The sequence below is a fragment of the Trachinotus anak genome, unplaced genomic scaffold (genome assembly GCF_046630095.1).
Source record: "Trachinotus anak isolate AG129_WGS33_773 ecotype Australia unplaced genomic scaffold, CSIRO_AGI_Tana_v1 ptg000002l, whole genome shotgun sequence".
Classification (NCBI taxonomy): Eukaryota; Metazoa; Chordata; class Actinopteri; order Carangiformes; family Carangidae; genus Trachinotus; species Trachinotus anak.
Genome location: NW_027273853.1, coordinates 22,869,381 through 22,890,364, shown reverse-complemented (window position 1 = coordinate 22,890,364; position 20,984 = coordinate 22,869,381). Strand labels below are relative to the sequence as shown.

Here is a 20,984-nt window from a genome sequence, read left to right as displayed (position 1 = left end):
GAGGGGGGGGGGGGGGGGGGGGGCAGAGCCTGAGCTCAGCAAGTGTTTCGTGTTAGCAGGCCTGGTGCGACCCAACTGTACGCACAGGACCTGCTGCAGCGACACAGAGTCTAGTTTTAAAGGCTCAGCCAGGACTGGTCCAAGTCGAGCCAGATTCTGCCCATATGGAAAGAAAATATGTTCGACTTCCATCACCCCAGTTTGTGCCGGACATATATTATTATCAACGTCACATTTTCTGGAAGATAAATTCGTAAAAACCAAGAAGGTTGTTTTTTTTCCTCCCTCTTCCAGCCACCTTCCATGTGGCAACGTGTTCCCCCATGTTGTTTTGATACTGGCCAGAAATGCTGTCACTACTCAATTTGTACAAGTCAAAATGTAAAAATGTTATTAGCAGCAATATTTTAAAGCCCCTGAAAATGTACTTTCTGAGTGTATTTGTATGACATTAAAAAGTCATGACGACAGAAACAACAACAAAAAACTGAAACATGTGAGAGTCTAACAGTCAATTATCAATGAATCCTCTGGAGCAGGTCTCTGTGGGTGTGGTTTGAGCAGATTTGATTGACAGAGACCAAACAAATGACCAACTACGACCAGATTCTTGCTCAAAAATGGAGAGAATTGTCTCTTTATATGAGAATCATCACTCATAAGAAGCAGCTGAGAAAAGACTGAATGGATTTAACAGCACCTGCCATTTTTTTTTTTCTATTTTCAAACAGAACAACACATTTTTATTTTTCTGGTGTTGTACAAAATGAGTGTGGAGTTACATCCTGCCCAGTTACATGAATTAAGAAATGCTGCCGCAATTTGCAAAAAAAATTTTGAAAGGAGAAAACCAATGACATAACTTTATGAGTCAGTCAGGGGCATTTGTGTTTGTCAGGCCAGCCTCACTGTCACGGTCCAGCCATAAAAAAACCAAACGTGACTTCGCTCTGTGACACAAATGTAATGATAATTACAAGAGGCACAAACTGGGGCTTCAACTGCATTGATTTGAAACTTAAAAATGCATACAAATATTCAAACGTTTGTCCACTTCAATGGCCAAAATTATGTACGTGTGTGGCACACTGGATATTAATTTCCAATATAATTTGGGAAATCTAATTATTTATTTCTTGTATTTCTGAAAAAAAAAAACAAACTCTAAAAACACATCAGGGACCTTTTCCAAGTGCACATCAGCACCTGCAATGTACATACTTTACATTTTTATCCTGCTATTTAAATATTTATCTTTCTATGGATCCCAATAGTGGTTGTTAGGGCCTTGAGATAATGTTGTTGTGATTTGGCGCCATACAGATTAAACTGAATTGAATTCTACACAAAATTATTACTTTAAATTTGTTCTCTATATATTTGAATCCATATCAAAACTTCTCAGGTTGTTTTTTTTTTTACTTTTTGCTTAGTTGAGATAATCTTTCAAATTCATTCTGAAAATTCAGCGCACATGGGAGGAACTGTAGCCCAAACGTTTATCCCTCATTCATTTTCTTTCCATACAGGCAGGCGGGGGGGGGGCAGTGAGACTCCTCTAAACAAACTCTGACAACACGAAAAGGCCTGTGAACGGCAGAGAGCTGGCAAGGTAAAGAGGTGGTGTCAAGGATATTCATCATCATGGATGAAGAAATGAACAGTGAAATGAAGAATTCCATTCAGACTCTCATGGCCGTCCCTCCTGACCCTGTTCACTGTCACAGAACCTGATTTGAGAATATGAACGAGCTCTACCCCCGTTACAAAGACCTACTCCATCTCTACAACATTTATCTGTTTCTACGTGATAACTGCCCCTGTTTTATATACTATAGCCCCATCTGCTAACAAGGTATTGCATTGACAGTTACATATAGCCACAGTACATCTGTGTATTATTAAGTGCTAAACAGACCAAATTCAAGATTAACTGCAGGATTTTTTAAATCCACATCATGTAAATATGTCATTGATGCAGCAGAATTAAACTCAGAGGTATTTTATTTTAACTTCTCCCAACTCCAGTCAAACTAGTTTGAGGGGCACTTTTACGACCTTTTTTTTTCTGGGGTTAAATTTGAGCCCAGATAGTGACGACACACACATCAGCCAGTTTTTTAAAGATTCTCATCACAAAGGCAAAGAAACACTATCTCAGAGACGTGATCCAGAGTCAGGCCCCCTGATGGAGTTTAGTGACAGTCCAACTGTATCTTAAGTGCTTCATATGGTGCAGCATGAAGATGAGCAGGTGGAGACCCTGTGACCCAGACCACCAGGTGTTTATGTTACGAGCCCGATGCTAGTTAGCCTGCCAGCATGCGTTTAGCTGCAGAGTGTGAGGAGCCGACCTCAGTAAAATGGCAGTGAAAAAACACTTCCTCATGGAGGAGCACTTGAATTGTCTCGGCCTGCAGCTGAGCTGCTTCTCTTCTGACACTTGAAAAATGCGTGCAGAGGGAAATCAAGTGTTACAGCCATGAAAACACACCTGCGCACTTAGCTGCTGCTGCTCCCACCAGATTCAAGTTAACCTCATTTTCTCCATTAAACTCTGATTATTTGTTGCAGCCGTCGTCACGGCATCGCTCCTGCTGTTTGCCGTTCTCCTGCCGAGCGCTCACGATCAACACCGTGAAGACCACCGGGGATTTTGTCGGCACAGATGTGCAGAACACACACTAGAGAACGAACAAGAGGAGGTTTTCACAGCTCTACTGAGGTTTCTGATAACGCTGCTGGTCTCAGGTCTGTGAGTTAGTGTCTAACACCTTAGTGGATCAGAACAGTTCTGCTTTCAGCTCTCATCACATGCTGCTGGTGAATAACATGTTTTTGTTTTGTTTTTTGAGACAGACAGAGTTTGAACTGTGAGATGTGAGTTCCATCATCTATACCCTGTTATCTTCTGGAAGGCTGCAGTCTATCCCAGCATGCACTGGGTGAGAGATGGCCAGTGAATCAGAGGGCTGACACCAAGGCAATATCTCAGTTCCATACTACACAGTAGTTATATACAGTAGAGACTGTTTTCTAATCTTTATAGGATGTTGTTTCTGTTTTTGAAATCAACACTCAACCTAATGTGTTCTAGTGGTTTGTTTGGAGTGAAATTCTTTTTCCACCGCTGCTCAGAATGAGTTTGTAGTACTGAAGTGGGACGCAGCTCATCACCTCTGGGCTGTGCTACTTCAGCTCAGGAACACACTGGATGTGTCACGTGTGCGTGGCAGCTGCGGAGCATCTTGTTTTTCATTTCGGCGCCCACGTTACCGGGTTAGAGCGAGCAGGTCAAAGGCCTCACGGCTGCATCATGTGATTCCGCGTCTGGCCTATTTTTCATGCGTGACGTGCCCACCAGCACTGTTACACAAAACTGACACTGTCCACTCTAGTCTCTACGTCTAGGCTGAATCTGAACATGTTACAGACATAAAGTAAAAAATATTAAACCATTTTAGCAGCTGCATGTGGAGACAGTGACATTTAAGAGACCGTTTTCTGACAAAAATAAGTGAAATCCAACATTCAAGTATCCTGCAAACTCTATACAGACAGAGCTGCAGTAGCAGCGACGCAGCAGACACGCAGCTGGTGTGAACACACAATGGCAGCCGCGAAGCACAGGCCACAGATCCAGTGTGTTCCCAGTGTTAGAGAAGTGGTCACAGTTGCACAGGATCATGTGACTCCTGTTACTTCTGCCCACATACACAACCATCATAAAAGCAATGGTTGTAAATACAGAATTTGTTCTTCTCTGGGATCAGAAACGTTTTAATGAAATGCTCTAACTTTCTAAACTCTTATAATAATCAGGATTTAAGCTGTTTGGCCAAATAAAAATTGGAAAAAGGCAAAAGAGCCGAATCAGTAAATTATTTTCCTGTTTGCAGGGAGTCAGTCGGCTGAGTCAGATACAGACTGATTCAGGTTCTGTTCCACTGGCCCAGAAACATGCAAATTCAAGCTCATGGCCTTGAACTTTAGACTTGTGAAGTTCTCTACCTTAACAACTCGCCCGAATCATTGGCTGCAACAAGTGAGAGATTATTATATTTTTTGTGGGTCGCTTTAAATTAGATCTTGTTACAGAGCTCCTGCAAGTTCTTTTAGGCAAATCAGTTTCGTTTAAAATGAACTAACTCAGGAAAAACACGGAATCTGCTCTACTCTTCTGGGGAAATATAATTTAGTCAATATCAGCTTTAGAGTAAGTTGGAGAAAAAGTTGTTAACGTTCATGTTAGTTAAGGAAACAGCAGCTAGGTGGTTTTTTTTCCAATAGGATTTTGTCGTTATTTAAATGGACTGAAATACACCTGCTTGTTTGGGAATAAACAACTTCTAAGTGTCTTCAAAGCAAAAAAAATAACTGCTGTGGTTTGATTTCCATGTTGAGATCAGCGAGCTTATACAGTCATGTTCAGGGGGAGTGAACCACGGCCGTGTTTGTACGGCACCAACGTCCTACGAGGAGACATGAACGCACAGTTAGAGATGTTGAGAGGGCTGTTGTAGGAGCCAGAGATCAAGCGCTCTCCACCCCAACACCACATCACACTTCCACCCACTGTCTGTGAGAGTGGCAGGAGTCCTGTGTTGGCTCTGGGTGGCCTGCTGACCGGGTGGGTGACGACTGGGCCCAGAACCACTGTGAGACAGAGATCAGTCCATCAGCAGACACGTTAGCACCGCAGGCCCCAAGACTGACGATTGTGTTTGCTGGACTGTTTTCTAAGAGTTATTGGTCTGTAACCGTGGCAACGCCTCATCTACAGACAACTGACACTGCAAACGTGATCAGCTCCACACATCAGCTGGAGCAGGGTTTTTATAGAATAATCCTTCTTTCTGCCCAGATGAAGTACAGGTCCACCTACAGGGAATGATGAGTCAGAAAGTAGGAGTGAGATGTGAAGAGTAGTGACAGCCATCCGGACTGAGCTGCACCAAACAGCGTGAGGAGAAACAGTCTCTTCTTGTGTGTGAGGAAAGATGTCAGTTAAAAATGTGCTAAGGTGAAGACTGTTTGCAGTGTAGTTGTGTGCAGAGGGCAGGAAACATGGCAGCCAGAATTCAACCTGACTGAACTCTCTCCATCAGTGGCTCTGGTGCTAAGAGGAAGTCTCACTCTCTCCCTCTCTCTGCCTCTCTCTCTCTCTCTCTTTCTGCTTCTTCCCTTAGAGCTGCCTCACAAAGGCCAGGGCAGGTCGCTGAAGTCGACGGGGCCGCCCAAGCCGGCGTCCGCCTCCAGCAGGGACATGATGACCGCCATGGCCGCCTCGTCGTTGCTGGGGCTGCTGGAACCGGGCTCGTCCATGATGTCTATGCTCAGGTGGGAGTTGTCACCTGGGTGGAGGGCAAGTCGTTGAGAAGATGTTCAGAGTAAGCTCATAACGAAGTGTGTTTAGTGTGTATGTTTGTGTCTGACTCACTCATGATGGACTGGTTGGAGTAGGGGTAGCCGACAGAATCGGGGCCAGGAAGGATCCCTGTGCTCGGCAGCTCGGGTGTCCCTCCATTCTGAATCTATGCAGGTCACACACATTTACACACAAGGATCAGTTTACTGTGAAAACAGATCAGTTTCAACCTGAACTCTAAATATTTCCATTCACGTTTATTTTAATTAACTAAAATAAAAATAAGTGACGAAGGAAAATTAAATAAATTAGACAATATATGTGAATTGGTGAAAATATTTGTTAGATTTAGGGCTGAAAAAGGAATCAAAATATTATCAAAATATGTCCCAGTTTAATATCCAAATCGCAGGAGCTGCAGTTTCTGGATTAATGTGTCACAGCAGAACATGAATGAAGCACTGTGGTGCTACAGAGATGCCTCAGCCTACAAATCATATTATCCAGATGTGAGGGAACATGCGTGTTTGGTACAGACCTCAGCAAAAATCACATTATCATCATTTTTGTATTTTTTTTTTTTCAGAGATTTGTATATTGTTCAGCCCTAGAGTGAATAAGTGACAGAGAATAGTTTAGTTGTGCAACTAAGCCTTAAATCAGTGATGCACTAACTAAGAGTCACACTGAAGTAGAAACAATAAACTGTTGTTGAGCCGATTTGCAGAGACGGACACAAAGATCCAGTTTTATCCACTGATGTCATATCTTGAGACAGAAGCGACACATGACTGACACTGAACTACTGTTATACCCACAGAGCAACGTACATAACCTTTAACTCCCGCATTCACTACGTCCTATATATTAGACATTCAGCAATTCACATTATAGCAGTGATTATGATTATGAGCAGTGGACTGAGATTTCAGCCATTTATGCAGGAATCATCATTTTGTATCATCACTGATTGTTTAGAACTGCACAGCTGTAATTTTCACATAGGCTACACGTTGTTAGCAGAGAGTCTTCACTTTCAGCTGTTTGGTTTTCCAGTTCACATGTTTCTCTCAAACCAGGTGTACCTTTCTTTTACAGGCATCTACACAGGTCAGGTAACGGTTCATGTTTCACTGTTTACACGTGCAACTGTAACCAGAAGCATCTTTTTAGACCTCTTCTGTTTTCAATGCACAGCTACAGTGTTTGTGTTCTGAGCTCTGGGCACTGAAAAAAACCCTGATGACCTACAGAGGCCTTTTGAACATTGTATTGTGTGTACTTAATTCAGTTCTTTGTCGAGGCCCCTTTGGCAGCAGTTACAGCTTCAAGTCTTCTTGGGAAAGGCTCTGAAAGCTTTGCACACCTGGGTGTTGGCAGTTTATTCCTTTATTCCTGTCAAATCCTCTAAAACTCAGTCAGATTGGATGAGAAGTATCTGAACTACCATCGTCAGGTCTCCACACAGATGTTCTATGAGGTTTAAGTCTGGGCTTTGGCTGTGTCATCAAGGACACTTAGACTTGTCCTGAAGCCAGTCATGTGTTTGGGGCTCTATTCAATCATTGTCTCACCAGACCAGAGGATCTTTTTCCTCAGATTTCACAGCCCTTTAAATGCTGTCTGGCAAAGTCCGAGCACGCTGTCATGTGGCTTTTATTCAAAGTAGCTTCTGTCTGGCCTGACTGATGAAGTGCTGCTGAGATGGTTCAGATTATTGAGTCTGGACTGAAAAATGGAAATTCTCTTCTTTTAAAATTGAATCTGCAACACAATAAAATATGCAGAAGGTGAAGGGGTCTGAACACTGTCTGCAGCCTCTGTCTGTGCCGCAGTGAATCCTGTGAAACAGACAGAGGATGGTGCGTTTGTTTTCCTCTGTAGCTGTCGGTAGCGTTCCCCAGGTGGTGGAAATGGCGGACGGGGGAGCATTAACATTAAGGAGGCCCTGGACAGACAGATTTTTTTTTTTTTTTTTTTTTTTTTTTTTACTGTCCACTGACAGAGCACTCTGGGACTTGACAGGGTTCAAAACTGACATTCAGTTGACTTTATTTCTACTGGATCAGTAAGTAACAAAACCTGCCGAGTTATTAACACAACCGGGTGTTTTAATCTGCCTTTATCACAGCACTGAGGTCAGGTTTTATGGTTCAAACTGGGAGTCTGTTGTTTCTTCTTTGGATGGTCGCCAGGCTGATGGTGGTAGCGGTGGCCACTAGCAGCCGGAAGCTAACGATTCATTGTCAGTTAAATAATCTAAACAAATCAAACATTTCCTGGCTGTGACCTCTGCAAAACAGGCAGCGGTGAAACTTACTTTATTCCTACATTAATACTACTTGAAAACACTAGGCGAGAAACGTTGCCATTAAAATGAGAACCCCTCACTAATAAAGTTTTGTGTGTGTGTGTTACCTTCTTGCCCCCTGGGGAACAGGTGTCGGGTGGAGGGGTGCTGGTGATGTTCAGAGGGCTAGAGCCACAGCTGGAGGGGGAGGAGCCTCGAATCCTGAGAGAGCGAGAGAGAGAGAGAGAGAGACAGTTGTAATGATTTGTCATCCCTGATCTCCTCATCCACAAGCTGGACTGCACGCACACACCTGCCTGAGTCACAGGTTTTCATCCCAACCTGCATAAGAGCTACAAACATCCAGAGCCAAAGACAAGTGACCTACATGCAGCACATTTTTTACATTTGGACTAGAATCTGTCAGCGTTGCCATGACAATAAGTAGATATCACATCTATCAGCGGACACATCTGGTGTAATTCTGAGAGACTGCAGTGTGAACACACTGTCCTACTTTACACTGTCCAGAGCTTGTGCCTCATGTTTTTCAAATGATCAGAAATGAATCAATATATTAAACATGAAATGTTCAGTACAAGGTCAAACCTGCATGTGTACACCTGGCTTCTGATATCTGCTAAATCCTGCCCCGACACCCTCTCTGTGTCACCTCTATCACAGTGATCTACATTCAAAACTAGGCCACAGGGTCTGTCCGCTTCAGGATCTACACTCTTCTTCAGCTCCAACGGTTTTGAGATTGAAATGCACTTATTTTCATCTCTTCTCACCTCTGAATCTCCATCACTTCCTCTGCAATCATGCGTCCAATCTTGCCGGCTCCTGCTCGTGTGCCACCTGGGATGCCAGGCACCGTCTGCAGCGCCCGCCTCCCCCCACCTACAATCAAGCAGCAGTCAGGAAGAGGAGATTTTCATTCATTGTGAAGAATAAGCGACAAGCTGATTTTTGTTCTTTCCCTCTTGATAAATGATACTTGTTTTTTTTTTTTTTTTTTTTTTTTGAAGGTGTAAGTGGTGATTTACCCTCTGAGGTGAGAACACTGTCCATACTCTGTGGTGAGGCAGCAGATTGAGGGTAGTCTGATCCTTCCATCATAGGACACCTGGAGAGAAAAACACACATGGAGACGTTCTGAGATTTCACAGCCAACTTGATAAACTTAACTGAAATAAATCACTTTCTGAGATGCGTGTGTTTGTGCGGTCTGGGACTTACGACACAACAGTGTTGGTGGAGACGATGTACTCCACTTCCTTGGTCCAGGGGTTCATGAAGCTGAACCACCGGCTCCTCAGCGTAATGAAGGAGCCGTCTTTGATCTTGAATTTGTAACAGTTGGTGTTGATTTTCTCCCTCATCTGCAGCACTATGAGCAGAACAGTTGACATAGTAACTACAAAAACACACAGGTCACATGATTCACTCATTCTCTTCCAGGTATCTCTCTACAGGTACCTTGTCTATGGCACTCTGCCAGGTGGCTGATGTCGTCCTGGTGGAAATACTCATAGAAGGAGGTTCCCAGCAGCTCCTGGGGCAGGTAGGCGAGGATGGCTGTGGCTCTAGAGAAACAAAGCAGACACAGAGAGGCTGTGTTTACTCACAGCTGTTGGTCTGTGGCTCCTCACAACCATGACAACACGAAAGAAAGCAAAGGAGTTGTCAAAGTATTGATCCACAGCAAAAACAATTGTTGTTTAGTGTTTTCCAAAGCTAATCAATGTTAGCCCTTCTCCAACATTAGGACATGTGCTGAACTACCAGACAGATACACAGAGTATCCAGCACTGAAAGACTCAAACACTTTAACATGAGCCCCACTCTCAGTCATCTAAACTCATTTTTCCTGCATAGAGAATTTAAATCCAACCACTTTCAATAAATCTTGACCATTTGGGCAAAATTAAAACATATTTTTCACCACATCAAATTATAATGGCAGCAGTGGGAGCACTCTGTCGCGACAGTAGGTGAAAAGACCACAGATGTGTCTGAACTCACTCACTCACTCATTCATTCACTTCTCCCTGCTCACTCTTTGGGGCAGTGGTTCTCAAACTGTTTCACATCAAGTCTCCTAAACTGACACACATGAGACCACAGACCGGTATACATTCAAACAGTGCTACAAAATAGGGAACTTACTATACAGTGGACTATATACAAAGTACTGAGTGAACTAACTTGCTAACTAGGATAATCCTTAATATGAATGACAATTTGCAACTGAGTACTGTGGTAAAAAAAATGCAAATTGTGATATTAATATGTGACAATATGCACAAGAAGCAGTGCTAACACTAAGTCTGATCAGTGATGACATCCATTAGTTTCTAATTTTCTGTAAAAATTTAATGCCAGAAGATACAAATGAAAGTCATGTATTAACTGAACTGTCACAGGTCTCAACTGCTGCCTGAAAGCTTCTTGTCTTAATGTCGTCCTCTGGAAAATTTAAAATCAGATGTGTGAAAATTTTATTAGTTCATTCAGATCCTGACAAAGAGCCACCACAGACCAGATTCTAAAATAACAACTGAGGTAAACTGAAGGTGTGGCCTCAGAAATGGATGTGGTACACGTTGAACTTCATCCTACCAAATAAATCAAAGTTATCTAAAGTACCAGCCTGTTTAACGCTCCCCCACACACTACTGCGTCTCACCTCTGGTCAACGAAGACGAACTTGCCATCGATTGCGTGCCGGGAGACGTACTCTGTGGGCTTCACCCTGATGTCTGCCAGACTGGGCTGGGGGAAAATGTGGGGGTGAAGGCGGCCGATGGCCACCAGGCAGCTGAGGTTGCAGCCCTCGTTGTCAGGCTCGTTGTCCTCGTCGAGACCCATCTTGGTTGGGGGCCAGCTCTTCAGGTAGCCTGTGCTGTGGATGGTGCAGAAGCTCTTACGGTCCGCTGTAAAGAGAGGAAGAGAGAGGAAGTGAGGATGGTTTTAACTGGAAATAAGCAGGCACCACCTCAGTGGGATGATGGGAGATTCTTACAGTTCAGTGGACTGAATCTGACAGGGGATGATTTATATCAAAATACTAAAAAATAAAAATAAATCTCTAATTATTTACATCTCTAATCAATTACAGAAATACTGTTCAAGATGTTTAATGAATTTGCACATTATAGGAATTCATACATAATCTGTATGAATCTGTTATCTTGTGATCACAAAACACTTCATTTAAAAATAATCCACTAACTGAGAAAATCAACAAACATGACTGTTTAAAAACTCTACAGCTTCACATGGGAGTAAGATTCCTGCCTGGAGGAGATGTAAATAACCTTCACAGCATGTTTAAGATTCCCCCCACATCAACCATAACAGGAAGTCACTGAGCAAATGCTCAGACTAGACTGAACAGCATAACATTAAATTAAGCAATATTAAAACACTAAATTATTTAAGTTAATTTACACTGGATAAGAGAACTTTTTGGTGGTATGTTAATCTCCTTTCAACAGCTACAGAATTAGACATCTCTCTTTCTAAGGGCCATCTAAAACACACTCAGCTGTTATGCTACAAAAACATGGATGATCTATGCAGCGTACTGTGCCTGAACACATCCTTTGAGGGCTGCAGCTGCAACTTTCATTATATAAGGCCTAAAAACATCTCAGAAACTGATGCGATCTGCAAAAAAAGTGTGGGTGAAAATTCCTAAATCAAGAGGAGAAAAACTCTCAGCTGCAAAGACACAGCTGTGTTCTGGACCGAAGGATCACAGGTTCTCAAACTGGAGTTCTCAAACTGGAACTGCTGCTTTTGCTGCTACTTGAATTTTAATGCGTTGGTGTTTCTGCTGCGTTCATCACGGTTGAAATCATTGTGTGCAGTACTGATTCAGAGTGCCTCAACACTTGACCTCTGGCACATTTGCGCTGTTAGTACAGTCCCTGTGTGAATTGAACTAGGTTGGACCACAGTACTGGACCAAGACCACCTGAAACAGTGAGCCCTGGTTCAGTTCCAAGCACCTCCACCCTGGTGCAGTTGGTATGTGGTACACCAACCACAGGATGTTATGAGAGCAGATGTGTGACTTTCGAATGAATTCAGGGCTTAAATGAATCTGCTGATCGTGAACTGTCAAATAAGCAAACGCAACCAGTGTAAGCAGCTTAAAAATGTATGCAAGATAATTTGGTAACCATGGTAACGCACATGCATATCAGCACCTGAGCACTAGGATTTTCCCCTTTATCAGTCTGACAGTGAAAAGGAACTTCAAACAGTCGTGTGTCGTGCTTGTATCCTACTTCACATAGTTACTACCTCCTCATGTTATAGATGCAGTACAGAACATCCTTTTTTTGACACAGTCTGGACAAATGATGCTGATTCTCAGATATCACCTTGTGAACTCTACGACCCTGTTCAGCTGTCTACCTGTGATCAGATCACTGAAGACGTGCGTTAGGGCAGGTCTGATCCTGAAGTAACACATAAGAGGCAGCGTGCGAGCTGCTGTCAGTCTGGATGTGTTTTTTCTCCAAATGGATCCAGGTTGCTCTGACGTCATCATGCACCAAAACGTTTTAGTTTTTTTCCTTCATCCAGAGCAAATTAACTGAGCTACAGATGTGAAAGCACCTTTTTTCTGCAATTACTATTCTGACCAATGTTCAATTTTTAGCAGAAACACTGATCAATAATTGCGATTTTACATCACCATTGCCAAATCCACAGTCTGTTACTTTTTCAAATTCCTGCTTTGACATCACAGATTATTGCCTTTCAGTCAAAACATCTAACAGCTATCAGACTAACTATTACCTCATTATTCCTTTGGGCATAAAAAGTGTAGAGTTACTGTCTGTACTGTGTGCAAGATTTTGTTTCTGACCAGTTTGGTTAGATAAAGGTTAAGTGAATAAACACATGTACTTAAAGAGGCCAACTTCCTTGCTTGTGTAACAGAGCTGCTCTTGTGCCAACTGAGGTGTGATTCCTCGTTCTAATGAGGATGTGCCTCTATAACAGAAAACACAGGAACACCAGGAAATCAGGGCTTTTGCTTTTGTAAAAACGTAACTGAAAAACTAAAAAGTGTGTTAAGTATGAGGAGTAAAAGTTAAACTGAAAGTAAGGAGCCCTTCACTGGCTCTCAAAGATGGAAACTGACAGGGAGACATTTTGAACAGCACAGAGCTGCTTCTTGAAGCGCTGCTCTGGGAGAAGGCGTTTGCATTTTTCAGCAAGAGGAGGATTTGAGTGACATTTTTATTTTAAGACAGTTCAAGTTTTTCTCCATGTGCAGAGAGAGCAGTACTGCACCTTTTTTCTTCGAGCAGGTGGAGGGAAAGTCCTTATCTTCTACTTTGACAGAAGGCCTGTTGCACTTCATCCTGCAGAAAAACGACCGTCTGGCTCCAGAACAGAGTCTAGATGGACCGGGGGTGATGTCGGTCTTCACTGGGAGACCAGCTGCAAATACACACAGCAGTTAAAATTCATTTGTTTTTCTTTAATATTATTGTTTTTAAATGTCCAGTGCAGAAGCTTTCAAAACATTATTTATACTGTCTGAAATGTTGAAAGCTAAAACGGTGCTTCCTCAGACAGTCAGACCCTCCTGCAGTGAAAATCAATTATTCTTTTTTTATGATGCATCTATCTTATGTGATGAATGATGCCCATTTCACCCACTTTTCCTCCATCTGTGTCTGCACTCTTAAAATAGACAAGTTTTTCCATTAAGAAAATGTATTCAACCATGTCTAGTCATTGGTTCTCTTCTGCACCGTTTCCTTGTCAAAAGCTTTTGATTTCCTGTTGGTAATATTTCAGACTTGCAGACTTCCATCTCTTCTTTGTAAAATTCCCTTTGCCAAATACAAAATTATAGCTCATGCAACTCAGAGGAAACACAAATCATCCTATGTTTTTGTGATGAATAACATCTTAGTTGCTGGTATCAGAGGCTGAATCCTTATCTACACAGATATAAAGCTGCAGCAAAAGGGGTTTCATCATTTTAAAATGACTCAGTTATACTAATTACTAACAACTTAATACAACCTCATGCTGAAATTCACACTAAATCATTTTACTGGTGTCATAAGGTTGCCATGAGATTGCTGACAGCTACCAACAGCTAAGGACACAAGATCAGGGTGGAGGGAAGAAAACAAGAGATCAATATTAACCAGAATCCTGATTTTATAAAACCACGGACTTATGTTTGAGCTTTCTTACTTTTAGCATCAATGAGCCTCTCTCGTGGGGCTGTGTCCGAAGAGGACAGCTGCTCTTTGACCTTGGCAATGTCCTTGGGGTGAAGGTAGTCAAACAGGCTCTGACCTATCAGGTCGTTCTAGAGATCGCAGGTGAGAGAGAAAAAAAAAGAAAGGAGAGATGAAGTGAGAGAGCAGAGGGTGGAGGGAACATAGAAAAAGTGTGGACAAATACAGAACTGATGTATTACAAAGTCTTCTTCCACAAATTCAAGCAACATTTAATGCTCCAAGTCAGAGCTGAGATTAATGTGACTTAAATTATTTGGTGTGGAGGTTTTTCTGGGAAAGTGCAAGGCAATTTAAAAGTTTAATCTGCAACTGAACTGCTGAGACGACAGAATTTCCAACTCAGGTAAGAAAGTTGCGATGATCTGCAGCTTGAATTAGATTCTGTTGATTTTTCAAAATCCTTCTTTTTAAGAAATACAAGGTCAACACTGAGCTACTGCATCTTTTAGAAAGTAAGTGACACTGCACAAGAAGTGTTTCAATGATTAAACTATATACTATGGGTCTTTCATGGGGGAATGGGTTCAACAATTATTTAAAATGGCTAAAGTACAATAATAAAGTAATTGGATGTGTTTGTTACGCCTGTGATTCTGAAACGGTGTCAGCGTACCTGGCTGTAGTTGAGAATTTTGTAGACTGATTCAGAAACAAAGAGAATCTTCCCACGATCACACCCGACCACGAACAGGAAGCCATCAGCAGCCTGCACCGAAAACACAGAAAAAAGGCATTTTAATAATGTATTTTCTTCATAAATAACTCAAAATACAAAAATGTCTATTTTTGGTCCAATGTAAGAAAACACAATATGATTCAGCTCTATAATTTGTTTCAGGTTTAGAACACAGAATTAGCAGACAAGCAATAAATGATGAAAATTAATGGCAGACTACATTAGACTGCCATTCATAAAATATTGTGTTCTACCCCTCATCTACATCACCTAACAATGCAGCCTGGACTCTGTATCGTCAGTGTTAGATTTCTGGTCCTCGGTTCTGCACTCACCCTTAGTATCAAGTGCTTCAGTTCATCGTCTGAGAGGAAGGAAGGCTTGTAATTGGCCTCTGTGTACGGGTTGGCTGCACCTGCAACAACAGTAAACATACATCTGTAGGTATTCACCCTGCAGGCACACTGCTTGGTTGAATGTGGCTTGTGTCCAGTGACCAAAGTTCAATGACCACTACGCAAACGTCAATTTGACGTAGAATACCAGCGACAGCTGACGTTGACCTTTTCTTGGTTTTCAGTTATGATGTTAAGTAACTGAAATCCAACATCTTCAAAAATGTCTCATGCTCATGCCATCTTGAGATAAAAAAATACTGACATTCTAGTAACGGGCAAAACTCAACATCTGCTAAAACACCACTAAGTCAATTAGCCTATGTTGGCATCATTTTGTTAGAATCCGACGTCTTTCTGAAGATACACTGACATCAGCAAACTCTGAGCTTGTTTCGCTCCTTCTGTGAAAGTTAGAAAGTAGCTATTTTTGCATTTACTTCAAGTAAACAACAACAATTTTTGATCAATGTTTTGAGAAATATTTTTACGGCCACAATCATTTAGATGGCCGACAGGATTACTGATCAATACCAAATCAATTGTTGATTATTAGCCCAGCTGTGTCAGTATTGCTGTAATTCTAACTAACGTAACATCACTCATGACTCTTTTGACAGTCTTGTACATTATGTGAATATAATATATTGGCAGTATTATTTTCAGCCAATCATTTGTTTTTTTAAGCTTATCCTAACCTCTGAGTGTCTTCATGTGCTGGACAGCCATGCGCAGGACCGTCAGTTTGTCCAGCTTGCGGGACATGGCGTTGCAGGTGGGTACCAGTGATGCCAGCTCATCGATGAAGCTGTTCATCTTGTCCCTGCGACGCTTCTCGATCTGGCTGTGAGCCTCTCTGTGGAGGGAGAAGCACCACCATACATGAGCAGTCTTACACTGATTAAACTCCATTTCCAACACATTGCTGGCATGAATCCTAAGTACATACCCACAATAATCAGCTTGATTACATTTTCCCTGCTCTATTAGAGACTGAAACCTAAAACTGCACAAAGCAGGAATGCAAGATCATTCAAGTTGTCCTTTAATGGGTTGGATATCTGCACTGCAGATTATCCATCACCTCAGAGTCTTATCTGACAGGATACAAATCAGCTGGCCTGTTGCTAAGAAAACACTGCTGTCTAAAGATTAAATATGAAAAGCCATTTGTGGTGTTCAGTCTGTCCAGGACTCTAAGGTTAAAGCTGCCTTTACTTTCACCTGGCCAGGGTATGACAAGAGAGCTTGTCATTAGCCATTAGGTACACTTTCACAGCCCCTTAGTTCCACATAATTTTAAGATCTATACACTCAATGTATAAAGTTTGCTTTTATCAACATAAACAAAGCTCTCTCTGTCCCCAAACAGACACACACAGAGAGAGACAGAGACAGAGAGACAAAGAGAGAGAGAAGAAGAGGAGCTTTTATACCTGGCATTCTTAATCCGGCCCTGTTGGTCGCTGGAAAGAAAAACAGAGAAACATTAGAGAAGGGGAAACTGGCAAAAATGATTCAGAAAGGAAAATTAACTTCAGGGTTGTGAGGTTTTAATTAACAGGACAGGAAGCAGAGGGTGAATAAAGGGAGGGAGGGGAAGGAATGGGGCCACAGCCAAGCTCACAGGTTCTGTAACCAACCTCATTTATTGGTTTAAACACCATCAAGGCTTATGCAACTGGGGTAATGCTGCTGGGGTTATATCTGACTGTACAATCTGATGACTGATGTAATAAGAATATGACGTTTCACATTCTTCTTCCTCATTCGTACGGTTATGTAAAAGTGTAATATTGAGCAGGATTCACAGCCAACCCACTGGTACTGCACCCAGAAAATATTCCTTCACTTAACACAGACTAAAACCTACTGCAGCATGATTTTCTTCATGTGTTCAGAATAAAAGAAAAATTATCCTATGGAACATTTACAGCACTGAGAATTTATCTTGTGCTGTGTCTCCCCCATTGTTCAGTTTCTCTTTAAATCATAAAAAGAAACAAAAAAGACATAAAAACAGAGTATCTCGCTGTGTGTGTGTGTGTGTATATATATATATATATATACACACACACACACACACACACACACACACACACAGCGAGATACTGTGTCATTCATATATTCACATATATATATATATATATATATATATATATATATATATATATATATATATATATATATATATATATATATATATATATATATATATACACACACACACACACACACACACACACACACACACACACACACACACACACACACACATATATATACATATATATATATATATACACATATATATACATATATACATATACACATATACATACATATATACATATACACATATACATATATATACATACATACACATACAATGTTTTAATTATATTTGCTGAAGTTATTAGATATTTTATATTTCCTCACATTTGTATTGTAAACATTTTATTCTTATTATTTTTTCTGTTTATATTTAAGTGATCTGCAGTGCTTACTTGTTTTATCTTTTATATATATTTTTCCTTCTTATTATGTTTATTGCTTTGCACCAAAACACCAAAGTAAAATTCCACTTATATTGAAAACCTACTTGGCAATAAACCAGAGCCTGATTCTAATATTAAAATTTCATAAAAGTGATTTATTTAGTCATCAGTAGCTTCTCTTTCAGCCTCATTCGTGAACATTTTTCTGTCCTTATTTTAAACATTGCTTCCTCTTTCAAACAGGTTAGTTGGTACAAGTGTCTCAATTCAGAGGGAGCAAACACTCTTAACTGCACAAACTGATTACTGGACATTCCTGATAATCAATCACTACAACTGACACTCACAAACTCCTATATGAGGCGACGTGTTCCACACACTGTTCAAATGTAAACCATCATTCCCAAATCTCATTTTCACAGTGTGGACCTCAGAGTGTTGTTCGCAGAAGTTAGCAGATAAAAACGTGTTGAGCAGATATTTCATTTTATCTCAGCATATTTTGGCATTTCCTTATTCCTATAATTATTAAGTCAAAGCAGAAAGTTAGACTATTTGTATGCCACATGTACAACAGGCCTGGACCACATGTGAATTTTGTTCATCATCTCTCATGAGATAGCTCTGACAAATAAAACCAAAACTATCTGCCCCCCCCCCATCCCCGATATCACTGAGAGCAGGTAAAAGAGTATGTTAGTTATGAGTTGGGTGCTCCAACCCTTTTAAGTCTAGTGAACTGATTTCAAAGGGAAACTGGTTCATTTCAGCAGCAGGGAAAAGGACAAAGGTTTTAAAGATTAAAGATTAAAGCTCAAGCTTTGTCTCCATGGTAGTGACGATCTCTTACCTCCCCACTTTATCCTTGTCTGGGTCCATATCACTATGGAGGAAAAGACAGGAGATATTAGTTTGAACACATAAAAACAGCACTTCAGAAAAGGGTTCACTGGGTTCAGCAGCTTTGTTTTTCAGTTTACTCGTTATCTCATGTGCAAAATCAGTTGTGGGTTATTGGTATTTCAGATTGATTCATTAAACTTTTGCTCAAGTCTACAAACATCAAGGTGTTTGAACTTACTCAAATGAGAAGCCATCGATTCTGCAAAGAAACACAAATGAATTCATTAAAGTAGATTGTTTAAAAATGTGAAAACTTGACACATGTGAAAAGCAACACTGACTCACGGTGTTTAATAATCCACATCTTTCTATAGGGACCATTACTGAGCCTGCACAGTCCAACGACTACAGGAGTCATAAATCAATAGATTATAAATGTTGGTTTTCCCAGAATAAGTCTTGAGGTTAAGACCAGAAATGCTGCATATGTTTCTCTTCATTGTGATCAATATCTTTCTAAACCTTCTAACTTCCCTTCACCCACCCTGTCCCCTCCTCTTGTCTTTCCTTTGTGCCATTTGCTACCTTCAAACCATTTTCCCCCTCACTTTCCTTTCCTTGTTTCATCCTCACTGACATTATTTCTCTCCCTCTCATTCCTTCTTTTCTCCATTTTTTCTTTTGTTCTTGGCCTTCTTACTGGTAGTCGGTGGTGCTGCCCTTCCTCTTACGGGTGTAGTCCATGCCTGGGGTGCTGATGGAGCTGGAGATGAGGTCGGTGGACCCAGGAGACATGAAGTCAGTCATTGTAGACGATATGTCCATCCTTTGGTCTGCCATCAGGTCATCTGCAGAGAAATACAAACACCTCTATTATCCAGCCTCAACACTGTGGCTTTTTCTAAATAGAATTGACTTAGGTAAGACATGGGTGGGACATGGGTGTTTTATAATCACTGAGGCTCCTTTGTCAACACATAATAGACACTCACAAGCAAAGCTTCTTTGTTGTAAAATTTCCCCAGACTGTTTTCATGAATATTACTTAAAACTCACATCACCATAAGAAAATGTAAATAACACAGAAAGGACAGTTACTCTAACGGTAACATGCGTAAGTGAGCTAGACCTAAAAGCACTACAGTACAATCACAAGGGGCTGTTCGCTGTAATGGCGGCGCATTTAAATATGCAAATAATCTTCTAACAACCAAGGTATGATCAGGATTAGTCATGTTACTAACTGCAGGACTCTGACATGACATCTCTGTAAGAGCAAAAGGTCAAGATCAAAGCGGGAATATGAGCAGTGAGGCAAGTTTCAAGCATGCAAACAGGGGACAACTTCAGTTTTAAGGGGCAAAGAATAAAAAAAAAAAACATTCACAAGTCTTTTAGATCAGATATGTGGACAGACGGAAATAAAAGATAAAATATATTCCTTAGGATGGGTCAAACACATCTGGTGTAAAGCAGGAGCACAATGAAGTTACACTCACCACAGATGTTCATCACTGCCTCTGTGTTAAAATCATCTCCTTCCATCCACACTTCAGCCCTCAACTGTGAACATACAAAGGAAACATCAAGTTGACAATCAAGAGGAGTCATTCTGAAACTTTGCAAAGATTAAAGAAAAATTCAAAAACACTGAAAGAAAACACAGACACACAGTTACAGTTGCCTGGACACATACAGCAAACATCACGCCATCTAGGTCAGATGTGGAGGCAGAATAAACAGGAAGCCACTACTTCGTGACTGCACGCATAGAAATATTGTATGTTGTACTTATCATTTCTCAAGCAAATTGAGGTCAGACCATATCAGTTAGTTGGTAAGACATAAATCTAATTTATTCATTTGTTTTTTTTAACAGGGACCATACAGATAAACATTGTTACATCCAGTCTGTGTGTGTGTGTGTGTGTGTGTGTGTGTGTGTGTGTGTGTGTGTGTGTGTGTGTGTGTGTGTGTGTGTGTGTGTGATCATTTCGAGGGTAAAGGATGACTCGATAAATTCATTAGGCAAACATTCACTCAAACATGGCTTATCATTTGAAACATGCAAGTAGCCTGAAGTTAGCCAATTAGCATGGTCACTCCCTCTAACATTAGACGGCCTGGATAAATATATGGTATTAGGGTTATCTAAGTGTTTGTGGGAACCATGGAAGCTAAATTACCTCACTACCTATTGCATGTTTGAGCATTTAGGCACCATGTGCATTTATCTCTTTTCTCTATATCTGTTGATGTAATCTCCCAATTATACACTGATTGGGTTAGGAGGCCTTGCCCCTGATGATCATATAGTAGAATATATGTACTAAAATCATAGCATGCCTATGTACATGGTCAGTTACATTTTGTTAGTCTTGGATAGTTTCCTAATACGGGTATCAAACCTTTCAGAGTTTAGATCCAAAATGACACCCAGATATTTAAATTTACTCACTTCTGACATATAGTAACAAGAGATATTAAAGATACCTCCACAACACCCACGCACACGAATGCAGTCATCATAACCCTTCTACTAAAACTGAATTGACACCTAACCCACCCTTCCAGTTATTGTCCTCTCTCCTTAATCAAAACTGACTGTAAAATCATTGTCAGTT

At 41.0% G+C, this 20,984-nt stretch overlaps 1 protein-coding gene across 1 annotated transcript in view; it reads right to left on the bottom strand.

Annotated features, from left to right (window-relative positions):
* Positions 1-1,406: 1,406 nt before the first annotated feature.
* bmal1a (basic helix-loop-helix ARNT like 1a) overlaps positions 1,407-20,984 on the bottom strand; it is a 30,766-nt gene continuing 11,188 nt past the window's right edge. The window contains exons 3-20 of the mRNA XM_071506693.1: positions 19,860-19,923; positions 19,061-19,208; positions 18,599-18,619; positions 18,368-18,400; positions 16,456-16,485; positions 15,718-15,875; positions 14,960-15,039; positions 14,562-14,654; positions 13,899-14,016; positions 12,978-13,127; positions 10,351-10,597; positions 9,141-9,247; positions 8,901-9,051; positions 8,708-8,787; positions 8,453-8,561; positions 7,787-7,880; positions 5,441-5,534; positions 1,407-5,354 (exon numbers count right to left, since the gene is read on the bottom strand). Coding sequence (XP_071362794.1) covers positions 5,197-5,354; positions 5,441-5,534; positions 7,787-7,880; positions 8,453-8,561; positions 8,708-8,787; positions 8,901-9,051; positions 9,141-9,247; positions 10,351-10,597; positions 12,978-13,127; positions 13,899-14,016; positions 14,562-14,654; positions 14,960-15,039; positions 15,718-15,875; positions 16,456-16,485; positions 18,368-18,400; positions 18,599-18,619; positions 19,061-19,208; positions 19,860-19,905 — 1,917 coding nt within the window. The 5' untranslated portion in view covers positions 19,906-19,923 and the 3' untranslated portion in view covers positions 1,407-5,196. The remainder of the gene's footprint in view (positions 5,355-5,440; positions 5,535-7,786; positions 7,881-8,452; positions 8,562-8,707; positions 8,788-8,900; positions 9,052-9,140; positions 9,248-10,350; positions 10,598-12,977; positions 13,128-13,898; positions 14,017-14,561; positions 14,655-14,959; positions 15,040-15,717; positions 15,876-16,455; positions 16,486-18,367; positions 18,401-18,598; positions 18,620-19,060; positions 19,209-19,859; positions 19,924-20,984) is intronic.